Source organism: Phyllostomus hastatus, unplaced genomic scaffold, assembly GCF_019186645.2.
Source record: "Phyllostomus hastatus isolate PE091 unplaced genomic scaffold, TTU_PhHast_1.1 phas_scaffold_345, whole genome shotgun sequence".
Taxonomy (NCBI): Eukaryota; Metazoa; Chordata; class Mammalia; order Chiroptera; family Phyllostomidae; genus Phyllostomus; species Phyllostomus hastatus.
In genome coordinates this window covers 31,043,456-31,064,180 of record NW_025334024.1, presented here as the reverse complement: position 1 = coordinate 31,064,180, position 20,725 = coordinate 31,043,456, and the positions used below count along the sequence as shown (strand labels likewise).

Sequence of the window (20,725 nt, the reverse complement as noted above, 5' to 3'; positions counted from 1 at the left end):
GCTGGGCCGTCGTCCGGCTCCGTGCGGTGCTCAGGCCCCAGCAGGGGCTCGGCTGGGGTTTCGGGGCGCCCTCTGCGCGTGGGCACGCCGGCCAGCGGTGAGGGGACCCCAACACAGCCGCCCACGCCTGCACTGTCCCGCAAAAGTGCAACTGGGAAGCTGCCACCTCCAGATCTCTTCCCTTTGCCTCGGACGCCGACGGGAGTGTAGTGGGGGTGTGGGGACGATCGGCGGGTCGCACCGTCCACGGCAGAAACGGAGGGCAGAGCCGGGACGGGGGCTGGCAGAGGCCGTGTCCCTTCTCGGCGAGAAGCCGCGGTCCCTCCGCGCGTCGGGGCCCCCGGTCCTCGCCGCTGCTCCGAAGCCCGGTTCTCAGCGGTTTGGAGAGCCCGAGAACAAACACATTTTCCGGTTCACTGCGATCATTTTCACATGCTCACTGACTCAAACATTCTTCTGCTCACATAACAAACAGCTGCACCCGCATTAGCCCGGCCAGTGGCAGTCGCCCATCTCGGCAATAACTGTTTGATTGCAAACTTGACCCTTTCTGCGTCTCGGTCTGAGCAAGACGTTTTTCCACAGCCGCCCCGCTCCCGGTCCTCGCGGAGAATCGCATCAGATAACAAAGGCTGCCTCTCTGCTTATTGTGAGCCTCCTTCTGGAGATCTGCTCTGAGAGGCTCCCTGTAAAAGGGGTTTTTATGATGAATTCAGAGCCGCTATCATGTTAAGAGCAGCGATTTATAAAGAAGAATTCACTGGTTAAGATCTGAAAAAATAGTTTCTCAGGCCCTACTGACCCAGTTTTCGACAAGAAAAGAATCGCGTGATGGAAATTAAGTTTTGCGACATTGTTAGGCAGCCTGAGGGATGCGGCGCCGTGGTGGGCGCTCACTTCTTAACAGAAGCCTCAACACAGTGCCGCGCTCTCTCCTCGGGGGCTGGAAGACTCTGCCTCTCTCTCCCCGTCACCTCCTGGGTTTTCTCTCTCCCAGGTCAGCACAGAAGACCCACGGTGCCGCAACTTCTGTTTAGATGAGCACGCTCACCGCACTCTGTCCGAGGCCCACTCGTCGGGGGTCACGGGGAAGGCGACCCCGATGGGGTTAAGTTAGGCCGCTAATCCCAGGCAAACCCGCCCGCCCGCGCGCCCCACCAGGGAGCTGGCTCGGGCCCTGCGGATGGCAGGCCAGCCGGTTTTGCTCCCGGGCCAGAAAACTATGAAAGGGTCTCATGTGAATGTGAAGACGACAGCGAAGTCACCCAGAAGTGAAGAGTCCAGTCTCCACGACGGGAAGCAGCCCCACGAGGGACACACAAGTCAGGCGACGACCTCAGCTCAAGCGCGACTCCCCTTCGAGTCCGCCAGCCCGTGGGTTTTTCAGGGTTTTCTCTCTCTTTTTTTTTTTCCGAGAGTATTTCGAGACGTGGAAACCGCAGGGAGGAGCAGTGCGAGGCTACCGCTCGGCCAGAAGGTGAGAAAACCAGGGGAGCACGACAGAAATAGCGCCGAGCATGTGGTGCCGGAACATTCCGCAAGCCCCCCCGCGTGTCAGCGGGCGGGGACGGGGCTGGCAATCTGTCAGCGTGCACGCCGCCCACTCAGGACAGCCGGGGTGCGCTCTGCGCCAGGTCCCCCGGAAGGCCCCCCCATCCCAAAGCAGCGGGACCGCAGCCCTCAGACAGGGGGCCTCTCCGTGGGAGGCCAGAAACAGCCCCTGGGGACAGAGGGACGCCTGGCACCCCGGGCCCGTCCCCAGCGCCCTCGGGCAGCGAGCTCGAAAGGCCTGCCCTGCGCCACATCTGTCCCGGACAGCGGTCACTCCGAGACGCGGCCGTGCGCCCCCCCCAGGCGCTCTGGGTCCCGCACGACTCCTCCGACGTCGCACCGGAGATAAATCACGCCGCGTCCAGCGCCGCGGAGCAGACAGCGTGTTTCATGGGTATTTAAGCAGCGGCATTAAGTGCTATCGGAATCTCTGGAATGTGCGGCTCAGATTTATGTCTTAACCACTCTTTACTGGTCTGTAATAAGCCAGCAGGCTCCCACTTTATTCTCCCACTGATTTCGCCCTGGAAGCAGCGTTATCCTGAAGCATGACAGTAACGACAGAACGAAGCCTGCATCCGCTTAACAACGGCGGCCGCCAACCGGGCCCCCCCTCCCCGTCCCGAAAGAGCTGCCGCAGCCCCGAAGAGGGGGGGACGCGGGGGAACCAGAGGCAGAACTTTCTGCCGAGGTCCCTCCACCGCGCGCCTGCGGGCCAGGCGGCCGGGGCCTGGAGGTGCCTCGGACCGTCTCTCACTGTCGAGGCTTCATGGCTGATCTCGGGAATCGACGTTGCCATTAGTTACAGGGCATTTGTTACGGCGCGACTTCCTCTGCCGTCAGGCTGCGGGACGACTGTGGCCTTAGCGAGATGCTTTCTTTCCAAAGGGCTCGGGGACGGAACTTTCCCTTCGCTCTCCATTGGGGGGGTTCTGCCGGGGGAGGGGCGGGGGCGGCAGTGGCGGGGACTCACCTGCGGCTCGGTGGCCCTCGTGTCCCGTCTCCGGCTGGGGAGGTGTTTTGTGTTTTTTTTCCTCCCCCACGTGGGGCCAGGAAGCGTCAGCGTTTCCCAGACGTGATGACAGATTTTCTGCTTTGCTATTTTAGACCCCAAAGCTGAATAGCGCCCCTGGAACGCAGCGCATTCTAAGACGCACGGCCGCGCGCATGTGGGTGCTGCAGCTCCGGGCCCGTCCACACCGGCAGAGGGCCCTGGCCGGGCAGCCGAGCTGTCCTCCTGGACGGGAACCCGGCGCGGGTGTGTGATCCGGGGAGGGCAGCCCGGGGGGCCCACCTGCGAGGATCACGGGAATGCACCCGGGGGCGGGGGGGTGGACAGTGCAGGTCTGACCTTACAGTTTCCCATCCCCCACGGAGGGGGCAGGACGCCAGCTCCCAGGCTCCGGGCAGGAGGGGGTGGCCTACGGGTCAGAGTACCAGGTGGGGCGGGCGGGCAGGCACTCACAGGGAAGGGTGGGCACGCCGCACGCACAACCAGCCCTGCCCCCTGGCCACCCTGCCGCGTGCAAGGAGGGCCAGCTGACCTTCTCGGGAGCTGGTGCCCAAGGGAAGGCCCATGGCACGGAAGCACAGCCTTCCTCTGAGGCAGGGCCAAAAGGCCAGGGCCTCACACCCCAACCAGCCGGGTGACCTTGGACCTGACCTCGAAGAGCAGCACAGGCCCTGCCCACCCCCCCACCCCCCCCACCCCCCGCTCCCACTGAGAGGCACGCGGGCAGAGCAGAGCGGCCCCTCCCCCGCCCGCCCCGGCGACCCACCTGAGGACGAGGGCGAGGAGGGGTGCGGGCTGTCCTCCTGCGCGCTCCCGGTCTGGGAGAGCCCGCCGCCGGCCCCGCTCTCCTCGGTGACGTTGGAGGAGCCCGGCGTGGTGGAGCGGCTCACCGACTGGGACTCCTGGTCGCTGCCCGAGCCGCGCCGCTCCTCCAGGCCCGCGTGCGGCCCGTCCTCCTCGGCCCTGCGGTCCCGCTTGTGCACGCGGGAGTGCACGACCACCTGGTGGTAGGTGCGGAAGACGCGGCCGCAGTCGGGGCACTCGGTGGGCTTCTCCTTCAGGCCGCCGGGGCCCTGCAGGGGGTAGTCCAGCGCCGGGCTCAGCCCGTGCGGCAGGAACTCCCGGCCGCCCTCCAGGGGGTCCAGCTTCGCCGGCAGGTCTCTCTGGCTGGCCGCCTTCGCGCCGTGGACCAGATCCGCCGGCATCTTCTGCTTGGAGCCATCCGCCCCCACGAACACGTACTCACGCTTCTCCTTGTCGAACGCGACCCCCACATGGGCCAGCGCGTCCTCCTGGCCGCGCTGCAGCGGCCGCTCCTTCGACAGGAAGCCGTGGTCCACGGCCACGCCCCTGGCCATGAGCTGCCAGGCTTGGTAACTGTTCACCGGGTCCATCTCCGCCGCCTTGGCCGCCGCCTGCAAGCGCTCGATGCAGCTGGACTTCAGCGGCGGCACCAGGCTCAGGCAGCCCAGGAGGGAGTGCTTGTCGCCCTCGGGGACGCCGTGGGCCACGCCGGCCAGCGGGGACAGCAGCTTGCCCAGGGCCTCCTTGTCCTTCAGGGGCAGGTCCCCCTTGCCGTAGAGCTGGCCGGGCTCGCTCAGGCCGGCCTTGTCCGGGGCCAGGAAGCCGCCCTGCAGGCAGGACAGGTACCTGGAGTACAGGTTGGCGTGGGTCTCCTGGGACATGCCGCCCAGCGGCGCCGGCCCCTCCGCGTCGCCGGGGGCCTTGTTCTTCACGGACAGCTTGTTGAGGTGCACCTTCATGTGGTTCTTGAGGAACCAGGGCTCCTTGAAGCGCCGGCCGCAGATCTGGCAGCAGTGCTCGAACGAGTCCTTGTGCTTGCGCATGTGGCCCTTGAGGAACCAGGCCTGGCTGAACACCTGCCCGCACACCTCGCAGCGGAACTCGTTGGCCGCCTGCTCGCCGCCGCCGCCGGGGCCCTGGCCCTGCGCCGACTCGGCCGTGATGTGCGCCTTCTCCACGTGGCTGATGAGCTCCTCCTCCTGCGAGGCGGCGAAGTCGCACAGCGTGCACTTGTAGGGCTTGTGCAGGATGCGGATGTGGCGGTCCAGCTCCTCGCGCTTCTTGAACTTGCCCTTGCAGAAGGTGCAGCGGAAGCCGGCGGCGGGGGCCACCGCGTCGTCCTGCGCGCCGCCCGCCGGCTTGGGCGAGGGCGCGGGGCGGGCGGCGTCTGGCGCGCCGGGCGCGGCAGGGGGCGCCAGGTGGCAGGCGGCGGCGGGCGGCGCGGGCTGCGCGTGCGGCGCGGGCTTGAGGTCCGGCCGCGGCGGCGGCAGGCCGCTCCTCAGCTGCTTGTCGCGCAGGATGGCGCGCTCCTCCAGCTCGTGCAGCAGGCGGTTCTCCTCGCGCACGCGCCCCCGCCCCTTGCCCAGGTTGCCCAGCTTGTGGGTGCGCAGGTGGATCTTGAGGTTGCCCTTCTGCGCCGCCCGGTGGTCGCAGTAGGGGCACTTGAAGGGCTTCTCGCCGGTGTGCGTGCGCATGTGCAGAGACAGGATGCTGTTGAAGCGGAAGCGCTTGCCGCACAGCGGGCACGGGTACTTGCGGTTCTTGCGCGCGTCGTCCTCGATGTCGCTCATCTGCGACATGATGCCCAGGTTCTGCCCGTTGAGGAACTGCTGCAGGTCCACGCGCCCGTTGAGGCTGGTGTCCACGTCGCGGCCCAGCGGGCTGGCCAGCAGCGCCATCGGGCTGCCCATGGGCTGGCCGCTCATGGGCACGTGGGCCTTGTCGTCCAGGGCCGCGGGCGGCTTGTCCTCCGCGCCGGGCCGCGGGTGCCGCTCGGGGAAGGCATGGCTGAGCTGCGCGGTGATCTGGTGCAGCTTCTGACTCATGGCATACTGGCCGTTGAGGACGGGGCCGCTCCGCCGGGGCTCCGCGTCCGCCGCCCCCGAGGACACGCCCAGGCACAGGCTGGCGTCTTCCATCCCTGCAAACGGAGAGAGAGTTCAGATCGGGGCCGGAACCGGGCGCGGGGAAGCGCCAGCCTCCGCGGGCGCGCATTTGCATGTCGCGCCTTACCTACGCCTCGCGAGGCCGAGGAATTACAGTCGAAAACAATAATAAAAAAATGAATTATTAAATGCCAATTATGCAATATGGCTTTGGTCCTCCCATTTGTTTTGGCGATAGATCGTCTTCCTTGTATTTTCTATTTGCTGACTGCAATTATTCATTCGCACTTAAATTATTAATGTTTTACCACTTCCAACACCTTATAACAAATCCGGGGTGTACGTGGTCGTCTCCCCGCCCCCACCCCGCGGCACCCTCCCCTGCAGGCCGGGTTGGAAGTTGGCCTTGGCGCAGAAGGGTTGTCACCGCAACACCAAACACACTCACTCGGAACTTTTGTTTCCAGAACCCACATGCGCCCCGTTCGCCACTCTGAGATAAAAGAGATTATTTTATGTTTTGGCAAAAAAAAAAAAAAAAAGCACCACCCAATGGCATGATATTTACTGATACGTAATAAAACAAGATAATGTTTTGGGAAAAAATAAAGTAAAGGACAGGCTTTAGAACAATAAAAGGGATTTTGCTTTAGTCAACAAAAAGTGCAGTAATATCTCATTAAGCTGATTAGTATGCTGCTTAGAAACAGTACTAGGTGCTGTAACACATGATTATAATCATAAAAATCCTTCAGTGTTTGCAAGGAAGCATTAACGAGGTATATTAAATTTTAAGGAGACTGCGAGTAGCAGCTTTGCAAACCTCGGAGATTAAGATTTAACCCTTCTGTTACGAAACACTGTTATTTTGTCATTTGGTAACTGTGCCCATCCACGGAAGTATGAATTATCTCCCGACGGAACCGTGGCGGATTATCCCGAGGGTCCCAATCTGGGCGGGGCCCAGGGCTGCCGCCGCAGAAGGACGCCTCCGCCCTGTCCCTCCCGGGCGCGACACCCGAGGAGGCCAGGACTGTCCTTGGGGCTTAAAAAGACCTCTTAGGGAACTAGATAAAGACCAATTAAAGTCCGGGGAAGGTGCCGTAGGAAGTCTCACCAAGCCGGAGTGTTTTTAATAACTTTCCCGATACACAGTAATGAGTACAAATTGTACCTGCAGAATGTGCTTGGCAGGAAATTAGAACTCAAAGCTGTTTGTTAAACACTGGCGCTCGGAGCTGGCCCGCGTAATTGTCGGTGATGTCCTCGCTGTCCCCTCCAGCTGGTGGGGAGCTCAGCTCGGAAAGGCCAGGAGCCCACGCCTGGGGCCCTTCTACCTCCGGAGCCGTCTTCTGCCCCCGCCCCGGGGGAGCCCAGGCCTGTGTCCTGCGGTCGGAGAGACGCCGCACATCCGTCCTCTGTGCAGCCCGGTGTGCGGCCGTCTCAGCCGGCCGGGCGGGCCCGGGCAGCCCTTCACTCCAGCCGGGACTGATTCCTGGGCCACCCAATTCCCCGGGGGGACCTCGGGGCCCAAGCTCAAGTGTGGGCGAAGCACACGCAGCCCAGCGGGGTCTGCGGCCCACCTCACTCCCACCAGACAGACTGCACATGGCGTGGAGGGTCTCCAAGGGGGCACTGGCGTCCCCCGCCAGAGCAGGGGGCCGGGGGCCGCTGTGCACGGGAGGGGAGAGGCCGACCCGGCGGCTGTTTCCGGGGCAGAGAGAAGGCGCGACCGGGGTGCAGGCCGCGGTGTCTGTGGCTGACGGCGCAGCACAGCTGGCCACACTCGCGCACACAGCACACGGGCACCAGCCGTCAAAGGAGCCTCCCCACTGGCCGTCTTTTCCTGCTGTTGCTGGTGGCAGGCAGTCAGATTGGAGAGGCCCACTTTGGAGACTGCTCAGAACGGAGTCATTGCTGTGGGACATTCTTGCACTCACTCCACAGGCTTGCTGGGAGCCTGGGGCTTGCCGGGAGCCCGGGGCTGGCACCTGAAGGCGGGGCTGGCTGGCCCGGGTACTCCGGGCACCCGCTGGCCAGCACAGAGGGACAGGCCCAAGGGCGGAGGTGTCCAGGCAGGACTCCCGCAGCCCCGGGGCCGTGTCTGGAGCCCCTTCTCCAGCTCCAAGCCCCTCCAGCCGGGCGGGCTCCTCTCCTGAGCCAACGCAGATCGTGGCCCCGAGGCCGTGTGGGGCTCCGAGTCCCACCGACAGCTCTGGACGCGGCTGGCGCACTCCCAAGGCTGCCCAGTTGGCCGGCTCAGAAGCCATGAATCCAGGAGGGCGGGCCATGTTCAGGTTGCGGCCAGTTCAGCAGGGGGAGTGGGGGCCGAATGTGTGGTCCCGCAAGCCTACAGCTCGGGCCGGACCCGGACGGGGGAGGCCGCCCACCTGCGCCGTGCACCCGGGCGAGGGGCGGCTCGGCGGGTCAAGTAATGAACGAGGGAGCCTGCAAGTTAGGTCTGGGTACGGAATCCTTCCACCACTGAGAAGTGTTTTTCAAGCAACGAAGCGTTTTTTAAAAAAAACCTTCAAGCAACTGGTCAAGTGCCAGTGCCAAACACAGAATGTTCTAGAACGTGAGAAGAAGGCCAGCCGGCTGCTCCTCCTCACGCAGGCCTGGGCTCACACAGCCCCGCCCACAAGGCCCTCTGTGCGCCCTTGTCCGAGGCAGACGCCGCCGCCTCTCTCCAGAGCACCCCTCACTCTGCTCCTCACAGCCCCTAGCGCCGGGGAGAGGCTGGGCGTCCCCCCTCGCCCGTGAGGGCAGGGTCCCGGCTGCCTGGGTCTCGAGGGTTCGGTGTCTGCCCACCGAGTGGGTGACTGAATGAACAGACCTTAGAGGCACAGCCCATGAAAGGCGGTGAGCCCCGCCCCGGCCGGGCACCGCGGCCGTGAGAGCGACCTGCTGACCCTCCAAGGCTGCGGGCTCTGTCGCCAGCCCGGGCACACTGGGGCATCAGCTGACGGTGCGTCAGGGAGAGGGGCCACAGATCCATGTCTCCCTCTCTCCCCCCCTTCTCTCCCTCTCTCGCTCAAATCAACGCTAACACATTATAAAAGGGGGAGCCCCAACCTCACGGGACCCAAACTCAGCTCCGCAGACGTCCATGGACGGCCGCAGTCTGAACTTGTCAGAGTGGGAGGGGCCTGTGGTTCCCACCTGGGGGCCCGGAAAGGGCCAGAGAGACGCCCGCCTCCCTGCCACAGCCCAGGGCTTTCAGTCCACGCACCCACGGGCACCAGGAGACGGAGACCGGCCATCCTGGGGCCCACGGGAGGACCCAGGACTCCGCAGAGCGGGCCGGCCCACCGGGGGACGCCCCAGGAGCGCGGCCCTCGATGGTGGGTGGAGCCCCCCCGTGGGGCGGGGCCGCACAGCCGGTCATCTCAGTCCCCTCAATGGGCGCCGCCACCCGTGGGGCCGTGGGCAGGTGCGCTCCCTGGGTCGGCCTCAGCCAGGCGGCCGCCCGACTCAGAGCCGGGCCGGGGGCGCAGGGTCTCGGGACGAGCAGGGGACCAGCGTGCTGTCCCCAGGCCGAAGCGGCCGAGGCGGGAGAAGCTGCCCCCCCCCCCCCGTGCCTGGGACTCGCCGCCCGGGTGAGGCCCCGGTTTCTGCAGCCTCGACACCCCGCCTGCCCAGCACCCGTGTGCCCTGTCTCCGCCGGTCAGGGAACGGCCGCAGGGGACCCTGCGCGCCTGCCCTCGCCCGGCCCCCCTGGGCAAGGCCACCGACCCCAGGGGGGCAGCAAGAAGGCTCCTGAGAGGCAGAGTTCAGGGAGGGGAGAGACCCTCGCAGCTGTGGACACAGGTGTGTGTGTGCGCACAAGTGTGTGTGTGCGCAGGTGCGTGTGTGTGCCGTCGCTCTGCGCTGGGGGGGCGGCGCGGCACCCCACTCTCCGCTCTCTGCAAACGCACACAAATGCTCCACTGTGAGGCCGAGGGGGGCGCTTGTCCCACTGTGAACCGGCCAGCCGGACCGCGGCCCCGAGGGCTCCCGGGGCAGGGGGAGGCGGGGGAGGGGGCTGCCTGCAGGGTCCTCGCACAGGAGGAAGGTGTCCCCAGCCCCAGGTGCGGGGACACGGATCCCCAGTGGGGCCACACTGCCCCTGCACAGGCCCTGCGGTGGAGGTCCGTCAGCGTCCCGGCCAGCAGGGCGGACACACCCACGACCAGTAGCACCACCCCACACGGCCACAGCTTCCCGTGGCACTTCGTGGCGTGCGCACAGCCCAGCCCTGGTGCTGGGCCCATCGCCTGGGCACACGGCAGCTGCGACCCCACAGGAAGAGGCCAGGAGCCAGTGCAGGGTGGCCACGGCCCTGGCCTTCGGGCAGCCCAGCGGGACCTTCTGAGTTCCCGGTGCAACAACTCACCCCGCCCTCTCGCCGGCAGCGAAAACCGGCCCACAGGGAAAAGCAAGTGAGCCGACGACTGAGCGCTGAGAACCGCCCGCCCATGTTCGTCGCGTGGCCTCCGCCCGCCCACAGCGCCGCGGGACAGCACGCTGAGCCCTGGCCGGCGGAGCAGGTGCAGCTGATCCACCTCGGAAGGTGGCCGCCGTCGGCACCAGGGCTGGACGGGTGGGGGCCCTTGTACACTGTCCAGCCTGGAAACACACTGACACCCCCCGACTCCTGACTTTTCCTGGGGTCACGGTGGGGTGCCATGGGCACCCAACGCTGCCGTCCTACTGTCTGCACTGACCAAGCACAGGGCTGAGGCCTCCGTCCCTGCCACCAGGGCCTCCTCACGGCCAGGCGGAGACGAGAGGCCCGGGGGATGCGTCGGGGGCAGGGGAGGGGCCGGAGGTTTTCTCCCCCAGCTCAGCGACTGCCCGTTCCCCGGCCGGGGGGGGCGGTCCTCGGCCCACGCAGCTCGCCCCTGGATGCCCAGACCACCAGAGACATCCTGCGGCATCGTCTCGTCATCGAGGTCCCCGAACCCCCGCCCACCCCGCGGCCTCTGACGGTGCCGATGGCGACCGGGTCCCGCTCCCCTGCCCCCACGGCCGTTTCCCGTGACGCCCGCGACAAAGTTCTCACTGAACCCTGCCTACAGAGCCTGCCGAAGGAGAGCCGAATTGTGTCTCTCCCTCCAAGGGAAATTTAAAACTATCAGGACACCAGAGGAGCCAGCTGCTCCGAGTCTAAATAAATTCTACACAAAAACACAGTTTCATTTTGCTAGCACAGAAGAAAAAAAAAAGTCATCTTATGAATAGTCCAAAAAATATAGATCTCGCCAGTAAGAGTTTTATCCTTATACCATGAAAAAGAATAGTTGGGAAATAAAATGACTTTCAAAATAACCATTTCAACGGGATTTTTAAAAATCAAATATTGTTGTCTAGCCAAGCACAACTAAATATTCCCTTTTTCATCAGCGTGGGTGACGGCGGCACTGGCTCAGAGCCCGGCGGAGCACACGGCACCGGGGCACTGGGCGGGGGAGGGGCCGGGGGCCCCCAGCACAGGCCCCGGAGGGGGCCCCGCTCCGAACACTGTCACAGCACACCGCTCCGGCGCTCCGGCGGCAGGGAGATCCCCCTTCCCGGGGACGCCGCGGGCCCTCCCGCGCCACCGCCACCCCCGCCCCCGCGGTCCTCACTGGGCGCGCGCTGTGACGAGGGCCACTTCTCCCGGAACACAACGGCTTCTCCTTAAACGCTGTTTCCCCCCATTGCGGCGGCGTGCCCGAGGAGCCAGCCGAGGTGGTGATAATCGGCACAATGCCCCCCCCCCGCCCTGTTCTGAGACGAGGCGCGCCAGGCTCCCGAACCTTTTCGGGGTCATTAAACAGCTGTAAACATTACGACAAAAATAAACCGGAGATTTCGTGCTCACGTGCGGGCCCAGAGCTCGCTGGGCTGAGCAAGGGCGTGTCCTCACCCCTGAGGATGGGTGCCGGTGACATTTAGGCACCCGCACGGACGACATCACGGACATGGCCGAGGCGGGCAGGGGCCGCGGGGCATATTGGTCGGGTGATCGATACATAAGGGGTGGGGGCAGCGTGGGGGCCGCTCCGTTGTGACCGGTGTGCGGACGAGGCTACGGGGCGGGGCCAGAAACAGTCAAATCCTCCAGGACTCGGTCACGAAAGTGGGACGGCCCCAGGGGCCACGGCAGCGAAGGCGTGACCAGGAGCGCCAAGGTGGAGACAGGGGTCGAGCCCCCGAGCTTCCCCCTCAGACGGGCCGTCGGCCGAAGCCCAGGCCTGCGCGGCCCCGCGTGGTCGGCCGCGGCGGGGTCCACACACGCTCCCCCGGAGCCCCAGGCAGCGTCCCTGCTGGTGAGGCCAGGGCGCGGGGACTGGGAAGGAGAAACCAGAACCAAGAGCACCTTCTCTTTGAAGACTCTGGAGGATTTCCAAATCCTCAAAGGCAAAAGGCTCTCCCCAGTACGCTGGAGTCAGGGGCCAGGCTGCAGCCCCGAAAGAAGGAGGGCGACCAGGAGTATTTGCCAGGTGATTGATACACACAGGGCGTCTCCCGTCACCTCCCCGGGGCCGGGCGGACCTCAGGGCTGAGGTCCCGGCCCGCAGCACGCACGGCCCGGCACAGGCGCTGGGGTGCACGCGGGCCACCTCAGGCGGGTGGCTGTAAACATCGTGGACTCGTCAGGCAGAGGAAGCTCTCAAAAACTAAAATGGCAACAGTAACTGCCATCGCCGCCACCCTCCTCGTTACCTCCCCCTTCTCCTCCTCCTTCACCATCATCACTTTCACCATCACCATCATCACCATCTTCGTTGGAGCCGTCACCACAACCACCACCCCCGCCTCTGCGTCATCCCCGCCCCCTCCTCGTCCAGAGGCAAAACGCCGCCCCCCCTCCCCCACCGTCGGTGCGCCCGGAAGTGGGAACAGGGTGGGGGACTCACTGCAGGGACGGCGTCTCGGGAGCTGGCGTCGGTCGTGTGGGTGCAGGAGGTGCTTTGGATCTAGAAACTCGGCCCGTGGGCTCCTCACTGGCTGGGGGAGGGTCACAGAGAAAGGGGCGGAGGGCGTCTGGTTTTCCCACATCGCCAAGGGCCGACCGAGTATTCCACGTTCTCCTGCCCGTGCCAGGTGGGTTATCCCCCAGGTAGACTGGAGAAGGACCCCCCAGTCCCCTGGAAGCCCTCCTGGATTTGCCCCGGGCTGCAGGGACCCTCAGGCCCCAGAGCCCCCGTGCCCTTTCTCTGGACGGAATGGTGAGGACGCAGTCCTGGTGTGCCCGACGCTCGGCTACCGAGGCCCCAGCCAGTCCCCGGAGCCTCTGACGATCGCGGTACAGACCAGGGAGGTGGCCAGAGCATCACGAGAATGAATGACACCTTGTGAGTCAAAGGCCAGCCCTGCTGGCCCAGGATTCAGGCCCCCAACGGTGCCTCCCGTTCCGCCAGGGCGGCGACTCGGGAGGGAGACGGCCTTGCGTCCCTGTGAGTGATGTCTCTGAACCGCGAGCACCCTCCGGGCAAAGGCACGAAAACGATATGTATGTACAAGCTTTTAACGGTGACCGACCTCTAACACAACACCGCGGAGCTGGGAGAGACGCCCGCAGTCGTCAGGAAGTGCATCGATTATTCTCCCTCGCCGGCTCTCTCCCTCTCCCCCTTCACACAGACTTCGTCACGGCAGGACGGTTGGATCCCTCACCGGCCCGCCTCGGCTCCCCCCTCGGCCCCACACGCAGCGCGGCCCGGGGCCAGGGCGGGCAACCGGCCCCCTCGGGGCTCCTGGCCACCCTTCCTCCCAGGGCCGCGCCAGGGTGCGGGCGCCCCACGGCACCCACCAGCCTCTCACCCCCGACGAAGGCCCTCCAATCTGGGCCCTCGAATCTGGGCTGCGATCCCCTGTCTGGCGGCTGGATTTCCCTTCAGCGGACCCTTGGGTTTACTTCGGGGCAAACCTGGACACCACTCGGCTGGCACGGGTACGGGGGGGGGGGGGGGGGGGTGTGTGTGTGTGTGTGTGTGTGTGTGTGTGTGTGTGTGTGTGTGTGTGTGTGTGTGTGTGTGTCGGGGGGGTCTGACTGTGCAACAGCCACAGGGGGTGGCCAGGGAGGTGCTGTCGGGCACCCACGGGAGACACGAGCTCAGGGGCCCCGTCGTCGGTGAGCACGCCCCAGTGCACCTGCACCCGCACCCACGGCCGCCTGGACCTCAGGGTGCTGGCCAGCAGGAGGGGATCCGCCGGGGCCTGGGGGCCCCGTTCAGCATCCCCAGCCCCTCCGCAGCCCCCAGCCCCGCAGCCCCCAGCCCCGCAGCCCCCAGCCCCGCAGCGGCTTTCACGCTGGGTTGGGTTTGTCCGTGGGCTTGTCCAGAAGCTCCGGGAGGTGGGGCCGTGACCTTGGGCTTCGGCGGGGGGGTCCCCAGCCCTGGCGTGGAGGGGGGGGCTGCCTGGGAGCTTTGTGAGGACGGAGGCAAGCGCCCATGCCGTCTCTAGGCCGAGCGCACGGGGGCCCCCGGGGAGCACCTGAGGCCGGGGTGACACTGCACCCCCTTCCCCGGGGGCCCCCCTCCCGACTCCAGACCCTGGGCCCCTGAGCACAGTCAGGAACGCGGGAGCCCCTCCCCGGTGGCTGGGACTGAGCACGTCCAGGGGACACCCCCTCAGGGCAGGGGCACCGCCTGCTCTCCCAGAGGGGACCCACCGCACAGCACAGGGCTACCCGTCCCCCACAACCGGCCGCCCTGGCTGTGGCTATGCCGGTACCAGGAGGGCCCGCCTCCTGCTCCATGGGGCCCCCGCACCCTGGGACCACACTGCACCCCAGCCCGACAGCTGCGTGGCCTCAGGCGCCGGCCCCCCATCCGTAGACCACCGAGGCCGCCCAGGGTGGCCACCACCTGCACAGCCCCGCCTCTCCTCCCGCCCCTTCCTTCGGCCCCTGTGCCCGCCTGACCGGGAAGGGACCCCCAGCCACACCCCGACCCAGGACCGGCACCAGTCACAGCCAACAGCTGGAGCCAAGCGTCACCGACACTGAGCACCGGGGGGGGGGGGGTGGAATGCGACAAACGCACCAGCTGGCTCTTGTCTCCTTGCACAGGGACGGGGGGATGGGTGGGCACTGCCGTCAGCACCCGGCGGCCCAGCTCTCCCTGGACGGGCTGTGCTCTACGGCGGGATCGGGGGCCCCAGGTGGGTGGGGGCGGCGTCCCGGGGGCCCAGGGCAGTAACCGGGCCGTGGGGGCAACTGAGGAGGAGGTGGGCGTGACCCTGGGGCGGCGCCGTCACTGCGCCGACGCCCTGCTCAGTCGCCCCCGCGGCCTCCTCTCTCCCACGGCTGCAGCAGCGACCCTCGGCCCGTCCCCACGGCGGCCCCCCCCCCACCCCCACCCCCCCCCCACACCCCCCAGTCACGCCCAGGCCCGGCCTGTCCCGGTTCGAGAGCTTCCCGGGAGGACGCCCACCACCCCTGAGACCTGTGTGGTCGCCAGGAGGTTAGTACCCTCACCTCGTTCGTTCCAGAAAGCACTCGCACCTGACGAGGAAAAGGTGACCACCCCCCTTTGCAATCTGGACGAAAGGCGTGTGAACAGGAAGCTCACGGAGGAAAGGAAATTTGGCAAATGCCCACGAAAATGTCGCTCCGCATTAGGAAGGAGAAGGCTCAAGTCAAACCCACAGCCAGGCTCCGTCTTCGAGCCACGACAGGGGAGACGGCCCCCAGGCCCCCGCGGGCCCCCAGTTCCCTCCGCGGAGTCAGGGCGCACCCGCCCTGAGACATGCGGTGGCCGTTCCACAGCGGCCCCCTGAACACCGCCGAGGGTCATTCTGAGGCAGCCGGGCGAGGCGAGCCAGCATTCTGGAAAGTGCTTTCACAGGGGAAGTTCCCGCTGCCGGAGACAATCCTGCTCCCTGGAGAAGCCCGTTAACGCGCGCGGGTCCCGCAGGCCTGCCGAGGACGGCCATCTGCCGGGCAGTGGGCGGCGCGCCGTGGAGGGAGCCCGGCCCGGCCCGGTGGAGGAGCTCCGCTGACCGGGGCACGGCGGCCCCCAGCCAGACCCGTCCGGGTGCTGCTGGCCCGTCCCGGTCCCCATGGCAGACCACCCTTGAGGCCCGCCCGGCAACCATCCAAGCCGCTGTCCCTCCTGCAGCCCACCTACGATCTCACGCCAAAGACTTCCCCCAAATGGGCCCTCGCCCCACCCCGTCTCAGCCCCTGGCCCGCACGGTGCCCGTTCGCCGCGGCTGCGCCCCGGCGTGGGTGAGATGGCGCACGCTCCCCCACGGCACGGAGGGGCCCCGGGGGAACGGGCTCTCGGAGAGTGGCAGCGGGTGGCAGAGCTGGAGAAGCCTCACAGATCGCCCAGACCACCCCGCGTGCCCTGGGCGGATGGGCCCATTTTAGAGAGGGATAAACTGAGGCCGGAAGCTAGGCGACCCCCCTCCCCAACTAATGCTACCCACGCCGGAGCAGACACGCGTCTGCATCTTGCTTCCCCTGGTTGCCTCCTGAGCACTCGGGAGAGCCAGCTCGTGAGCAGGGAATGCGGCCGGGTGAGCGGGGGGTGGGCGAGAAAATTCTGACCAGCCAATGCTGGCACGTGCTTGCCTCTCCCCTCTCAGTGGCTAAGCACAGGCCAGCCGCCACCCCCGGCCCACCAGCCCCTCTGTCTGCCCTAATTCCTTCCACGGCCACACAGTGCAAGGTCAGACTCCCGGTCACGGCATGTCCTGTGCGCTGGCCAGGCTCGGGGGCCTTCAGACGACGAAGGCCCTCAGCCCGGTGAGCTCGCCGCCCTCTGTGGACCCCAGGGCAGGTGGGAGGCCCGAGAGCTTGAGTCTCTGTCGCCCACAGGGAGGAGGGGTCCTCCTGGGTGCCCCCAGCAGGGCGGCGGCAGGCTGCAGCCGGGGCACCGAGGATGGCAGGCAGAGGAACAGGCTGAGGCTCCCCCAGGCCTGTCCTGGGGGTGTTGGGGAGAGCCAAGGCGGGCGGGGCCGGCACGCCCCCACCTAGACACACACCCACGAGGCGGGAGGCGAGGGTCTGTCCGCCACTCGAGTTTGATTTGCGTCCAATTACATCAGGTTGGTATGATGAGAACCTGCCATCCCCCCATGAAACGCGTAAATCAAGGCACCCCATAAATTTAAAGGAATAGAGCTCTTTTGCAGAAGTGGCTAATTACTCATAAACAGCAGATATTTTACCGCCGTCACAGTCAGTAGCAGGTTTTTCATCGCCAGCGCGTTTGGGGACACGCAGGCCCGGAGAAGCCAAGCGTCCCCTGCTTGTCGCTCCCTGGAGCCTGGCAGCACTCGGGGGCGGGGGGCGGGGGGCCCCTGGGGTCGAGCCCAGCCCCCACCCAGTGCAGCACAGCTCCTCCCAGGGGCAGGGGCACCCTGGGCACGCGGCCCCGCCTGGGACCGTTACCGGCACGGGGACTTTCTGTGCCCCTGGGAAGCCGCCTGGACCAGGTCCGGACCCCCCACCCACCTCACAGGCCTGGGCGGACTCCAGGGTCCGGAGCCCCTCGCGGGGCTGGGCTCCCCCGGGAGGTCCGGTGGGAGGTGGAGGAAGGCTGTGCCGCCTCCCGTGCGCCCTGGACGCGGAATCAGCACCCACGGGCACCAAGGGCGCACCCATCCCCGCCGCCCCACCCCATGCACCACTGCCTCCTGGCCTCGTGCCACCGGTCCGGGACGCCACCTCCGGGCGCCCCACTGCCACACGGCTCCACTTGCTCGCCGCCAGGAAGGGGGACTTTGCGGACGTGCAGTGCCGACCGCCCAGAAGCCCCCGGGGGTTCGCACGGCCCTCCCTGCAGAGCCCGGCCGTGCGGGCTGCCCCCTCCGTCCGCCTGCCCTCCCGCCCCACCCCGGGGGGCGTCTTCTTCAACCTGCAGCCGAGCGTCTCTTCCCCGGGCACGTCCCCCTGCGTCCCGAGACCCCCTGCACCCCACGCTCGGAAACCGGCTCCCTGTCTCCCTGCTCAGCAGTGACGCTGCTGGTTCTGCGGGTCCCCACGCACTTGCCCGCCCCCTGCCTGGCCTGCACGGCGGGGGTTCCGGGCCCCCATTCACAGCACAGACAGCCCAGAGGGGCAGGCCGCAGTGCGGGGCCCGCTCCAGGGCTGCCCGGGGCCCCTGCTGTGGGCACGCAGACAGGGCCGGGGCGCCGGGTGCCGGGCGCAGGACGCGCACCACAGGGAGGGCGAAAAGGGGCTGTGGCCAGGCCGAGTCTCCAGCCACTGCTGGGCCCAGAGACCAGGTGTCCCTGCAGCGGCATGGGCGAGGCCTCAGGGTGGTCCCCAGGAGCAATCTGCCCCCCCCCCGGCCCCATGGGGTACTCGGAGCAAGCAGTGAAGCAAGTGCTGGGATGGGGGAGGACATGCCACCCCAACCCTGGATCCCTTCCCCCAGGGGTCGCACGTGCCCCGGCAGGGCCTGGCCTGGCACCACTGCTGCCCCGTTCCTGCCTGTCCACCTGCCCCCACGGCCGCCCTTGTGATGACCACGCCCCTGCCCCACGCTCTGCCCCTGGGAGCTGCCACGGCTGCCGGCCTCGCTCCTGCTGGAGGCGGGGGGAGGCCCGCCCCGGACTGCCCTCTGCGCAGGCTGGGCAGGCCCTCGGAGGCCGGAGACAGACGGCGAGGGCTCTGCAGGGCCTGACCTCTGGCTCCAGGGACACAGCCGGCCAGGGGCGAGCACGTGCGGCCTCTGATCCACGAAATGGACAAGGCTCGTTCAGCCCCAGTGTCCCTGGACTCCCGGGTCTCCGGGCCCAGCTGTGACAGAGGGGAGGGACCTACAGACGCCCTCACTTGTTTAGCCTGGGGCCGCATGGCCACAGGGCACCCCCTGCCTCCCCTGCAGCCACTAACTCTGCAAAGGGTGACCGTGTCTCCTCTGTCACTGCGCTCTCCCTGGCACCAGTGCATTTTTGTAGTTTTTGTTGGAAAATATACAGAACTCTTAATAAATATTTATTGAGTGGATGGAGGAGTAAATGCATGGATGGATGGGTGGATGGACAGTGGATGGACAGCCAGGAGGATGAGTGGATGGATGGATGGATGGTGGGTGGACAGGTGCATAGAATGCGTGGATGAGCACTCCCTACGAGTCGGGTGCTCTGGGGACAGTGACGAGAGCCCGGACAAGTGGCCTGCAGAAGGGACACGGACACTGAGTGCAGAAGGGGTACGGCAGGTGCCGGGGGGCGGCACCAGGTGTGTCAGCAGCCGGAGAAGATTCGGGGGAACCCGAGTCCGCCACAGGTTCCTGACACCTGCTCAAGTCTCCTGCGACATCAGGCCCTCACGCACCCCGAGTTCTCTGTGGGGAGACCGAAGGTCTAAAGAGGCAGGGGGCTGCCCCGCCAGGGGTCTTCCCGGCGCCCTGTTGTCCCGAGGCTGGAACCCAGGTGAACCCCAGAGTCGCTGCGCCCCATCTCCTGGGGCTTTTGTGCAGAGCTCGGCTTCCCCAAGTCCTGTGCACCCCAGGAGCCCCGGGAACCCTCGCCCGTGTCAGGAAAATAAAGACTGAAAGCGGCTCAGAGGGGCCCCCAGTCCCGTGTTTGCAGCCGAGGGTGTCCACGATCCCCGCCGCCACCCCCCCCCCCCCCGCCACGCGCTTTGCCGGGATCTCTCCCGCAATAAACCGCCTTCCCGTTTCGCCATGTTTCTTGTACCCTGCTAATACTTTTTTAATTAATTCACTATTTTTTACTTTAATGCATTTAAGGAAAACTATATTATTGCCCTAAATGGAAATCTGTATCACTTGCTCTAAATTAAAGGTAATTATAAAAATAAATAAAATGACAACAATGTTATTAAATCCCGGCTGAGGCCTGCCGCCTGCAGCCAGCTCTGCCCTGAGGCTGCTGCACCCCCCGCGGAGGGGCTGGCAAGGACCCCGAGGGGGCGTCCCCGGGGACGGTCTGTCCCCGTGACCCCGTCACTTTATTGCGGGGTTCTGAGATGCTGGTGAACGCCCGACGGCCGGCTCCTGCCTCCCCGTCCCGACGGCCCCTCCTCCAGCCAGCAAGGACCCCAGACCCGAGCGGACAAGGGTCCCCGTGAGAAGTGCGGGACACCTGGGGACCACCTCACGTTTCCTCCCCACCAGGAGAAATTTAATTCGGAAACACGCCGACCCCCGCCCTTGCTCTGAGTCCTGGGCCCTCCCCCACCTGCCGTGACCTTCCTTGCCCCCAGAGCCCACGGAACACTCCAGGTCAGCGCCCACCCTGCTCCGTTTCCCGGGGGAGGGGCAGGAGCCCTCACCCCTCTGTGTCCCCGCGGCCCTGTCCTGGGACCCCCGAGCCCGGGCTGGACGCTGAGAGAACCGAGGTCCGTTTCAGGGTCGCAGGAAAGGAGAGTCCCGTCTGTGGCAGAAACCAACGCCAGCTCACGGGGGAAAGAGAAACAGGGAAATGCACCGGAAAATACATGCACGCCGTGGGCGCGTCTGCCCCACCACACAGGGTCTCCCTGCCCCCACCGCGCTCCAGAAAAAAAAACATTTTCCCCTCCGGGAGAACAGTGTTTCAGACCTCAGGGAGCCGCTCCTCAGAGCAACTGAAGAGGCGGGATTTCGCTTCCCAACGAGCCGGCGCCCCTTTCCCTCAAAGGGTGAGGGAGAGAGAGTTTGGGCTGCTTTTAACGGGGACTCTGTCTTCCCTGACGCTCGCTGCCCGCCGGCTCCTGGCGCCGGGGACTGCCACGCGGCAGCCGGGCGAGCGGTAATTAACACTCGAGGAGCGCTCCGCTCCCCAGTAATATATTTTCCTAAGACTTTGATGACGCTGGGAGACGCGGAATCCCACGCCGCGGACTCGGGAGGCGCTGCCTCGGAGAGGGACACCTTAGGTGGAACCGAGGATGACATGGGCTTAATGCGTCTCCCCGGGAGGGAGGCTCCTGGCCGGAGAGATCTGAGCGCCCGGTGGGTCCGGCCAGGCCCGCTCAGGCGAACGGGGCCCTCCGTCTTCGGGGGCGATCGGGCCCTGAGTGTCTTCTCTGGTCTCAAACATAAACGACTTCCTTCAAGGAGTTAATTAATTCTTAAATGCGCGCGGAGCCCAGGAGCGCAAACATTAACTTGTTAGAAGCATTAAGCCAGATTTCTGCTCTCAGCCGCTCGCCGGCCGCCCCCGGGACCTCCCGAGAGTGTCACGTGCCGGCTGCACCCCACACATGCCCTGCGCCCGCGGCGTCCACTCCTGCCTACACTGGGCAGGGGGCTTGTCCGGGGCCAGCGCCCCAGGCCAGCCTCTGCTCCGGCGCCCAGGGGCAGCGCCCGCGTGGCGA

General features: G+C 66.1%; 1 protein-coding gene across 1 annotated transcript in view; it reads right to left on the bottom strand.

Annotated features, from left to right (window-relative positions):
• The window catches only part of ZNF536 (zinc finger protein 536), a 312,709-nt gene that overhangs the window by 149,798 nt on the left and 142,186 nt on the right, over positions 1-20,725 (bottom strand). Inside the window, exon 4 of the mRNA XM_045818413.1 lies at positions 3,330-5,507. Coding sequence (XP_045674369.1) covers positions 3,330-5,505 — 2,176 coding nt within the window. The 5' untranslated portion in view covers positions 5,506-5,507. The remainder of the gene's footprint in view (positions 1-3,329; positions 5,508-20,725) is intronic.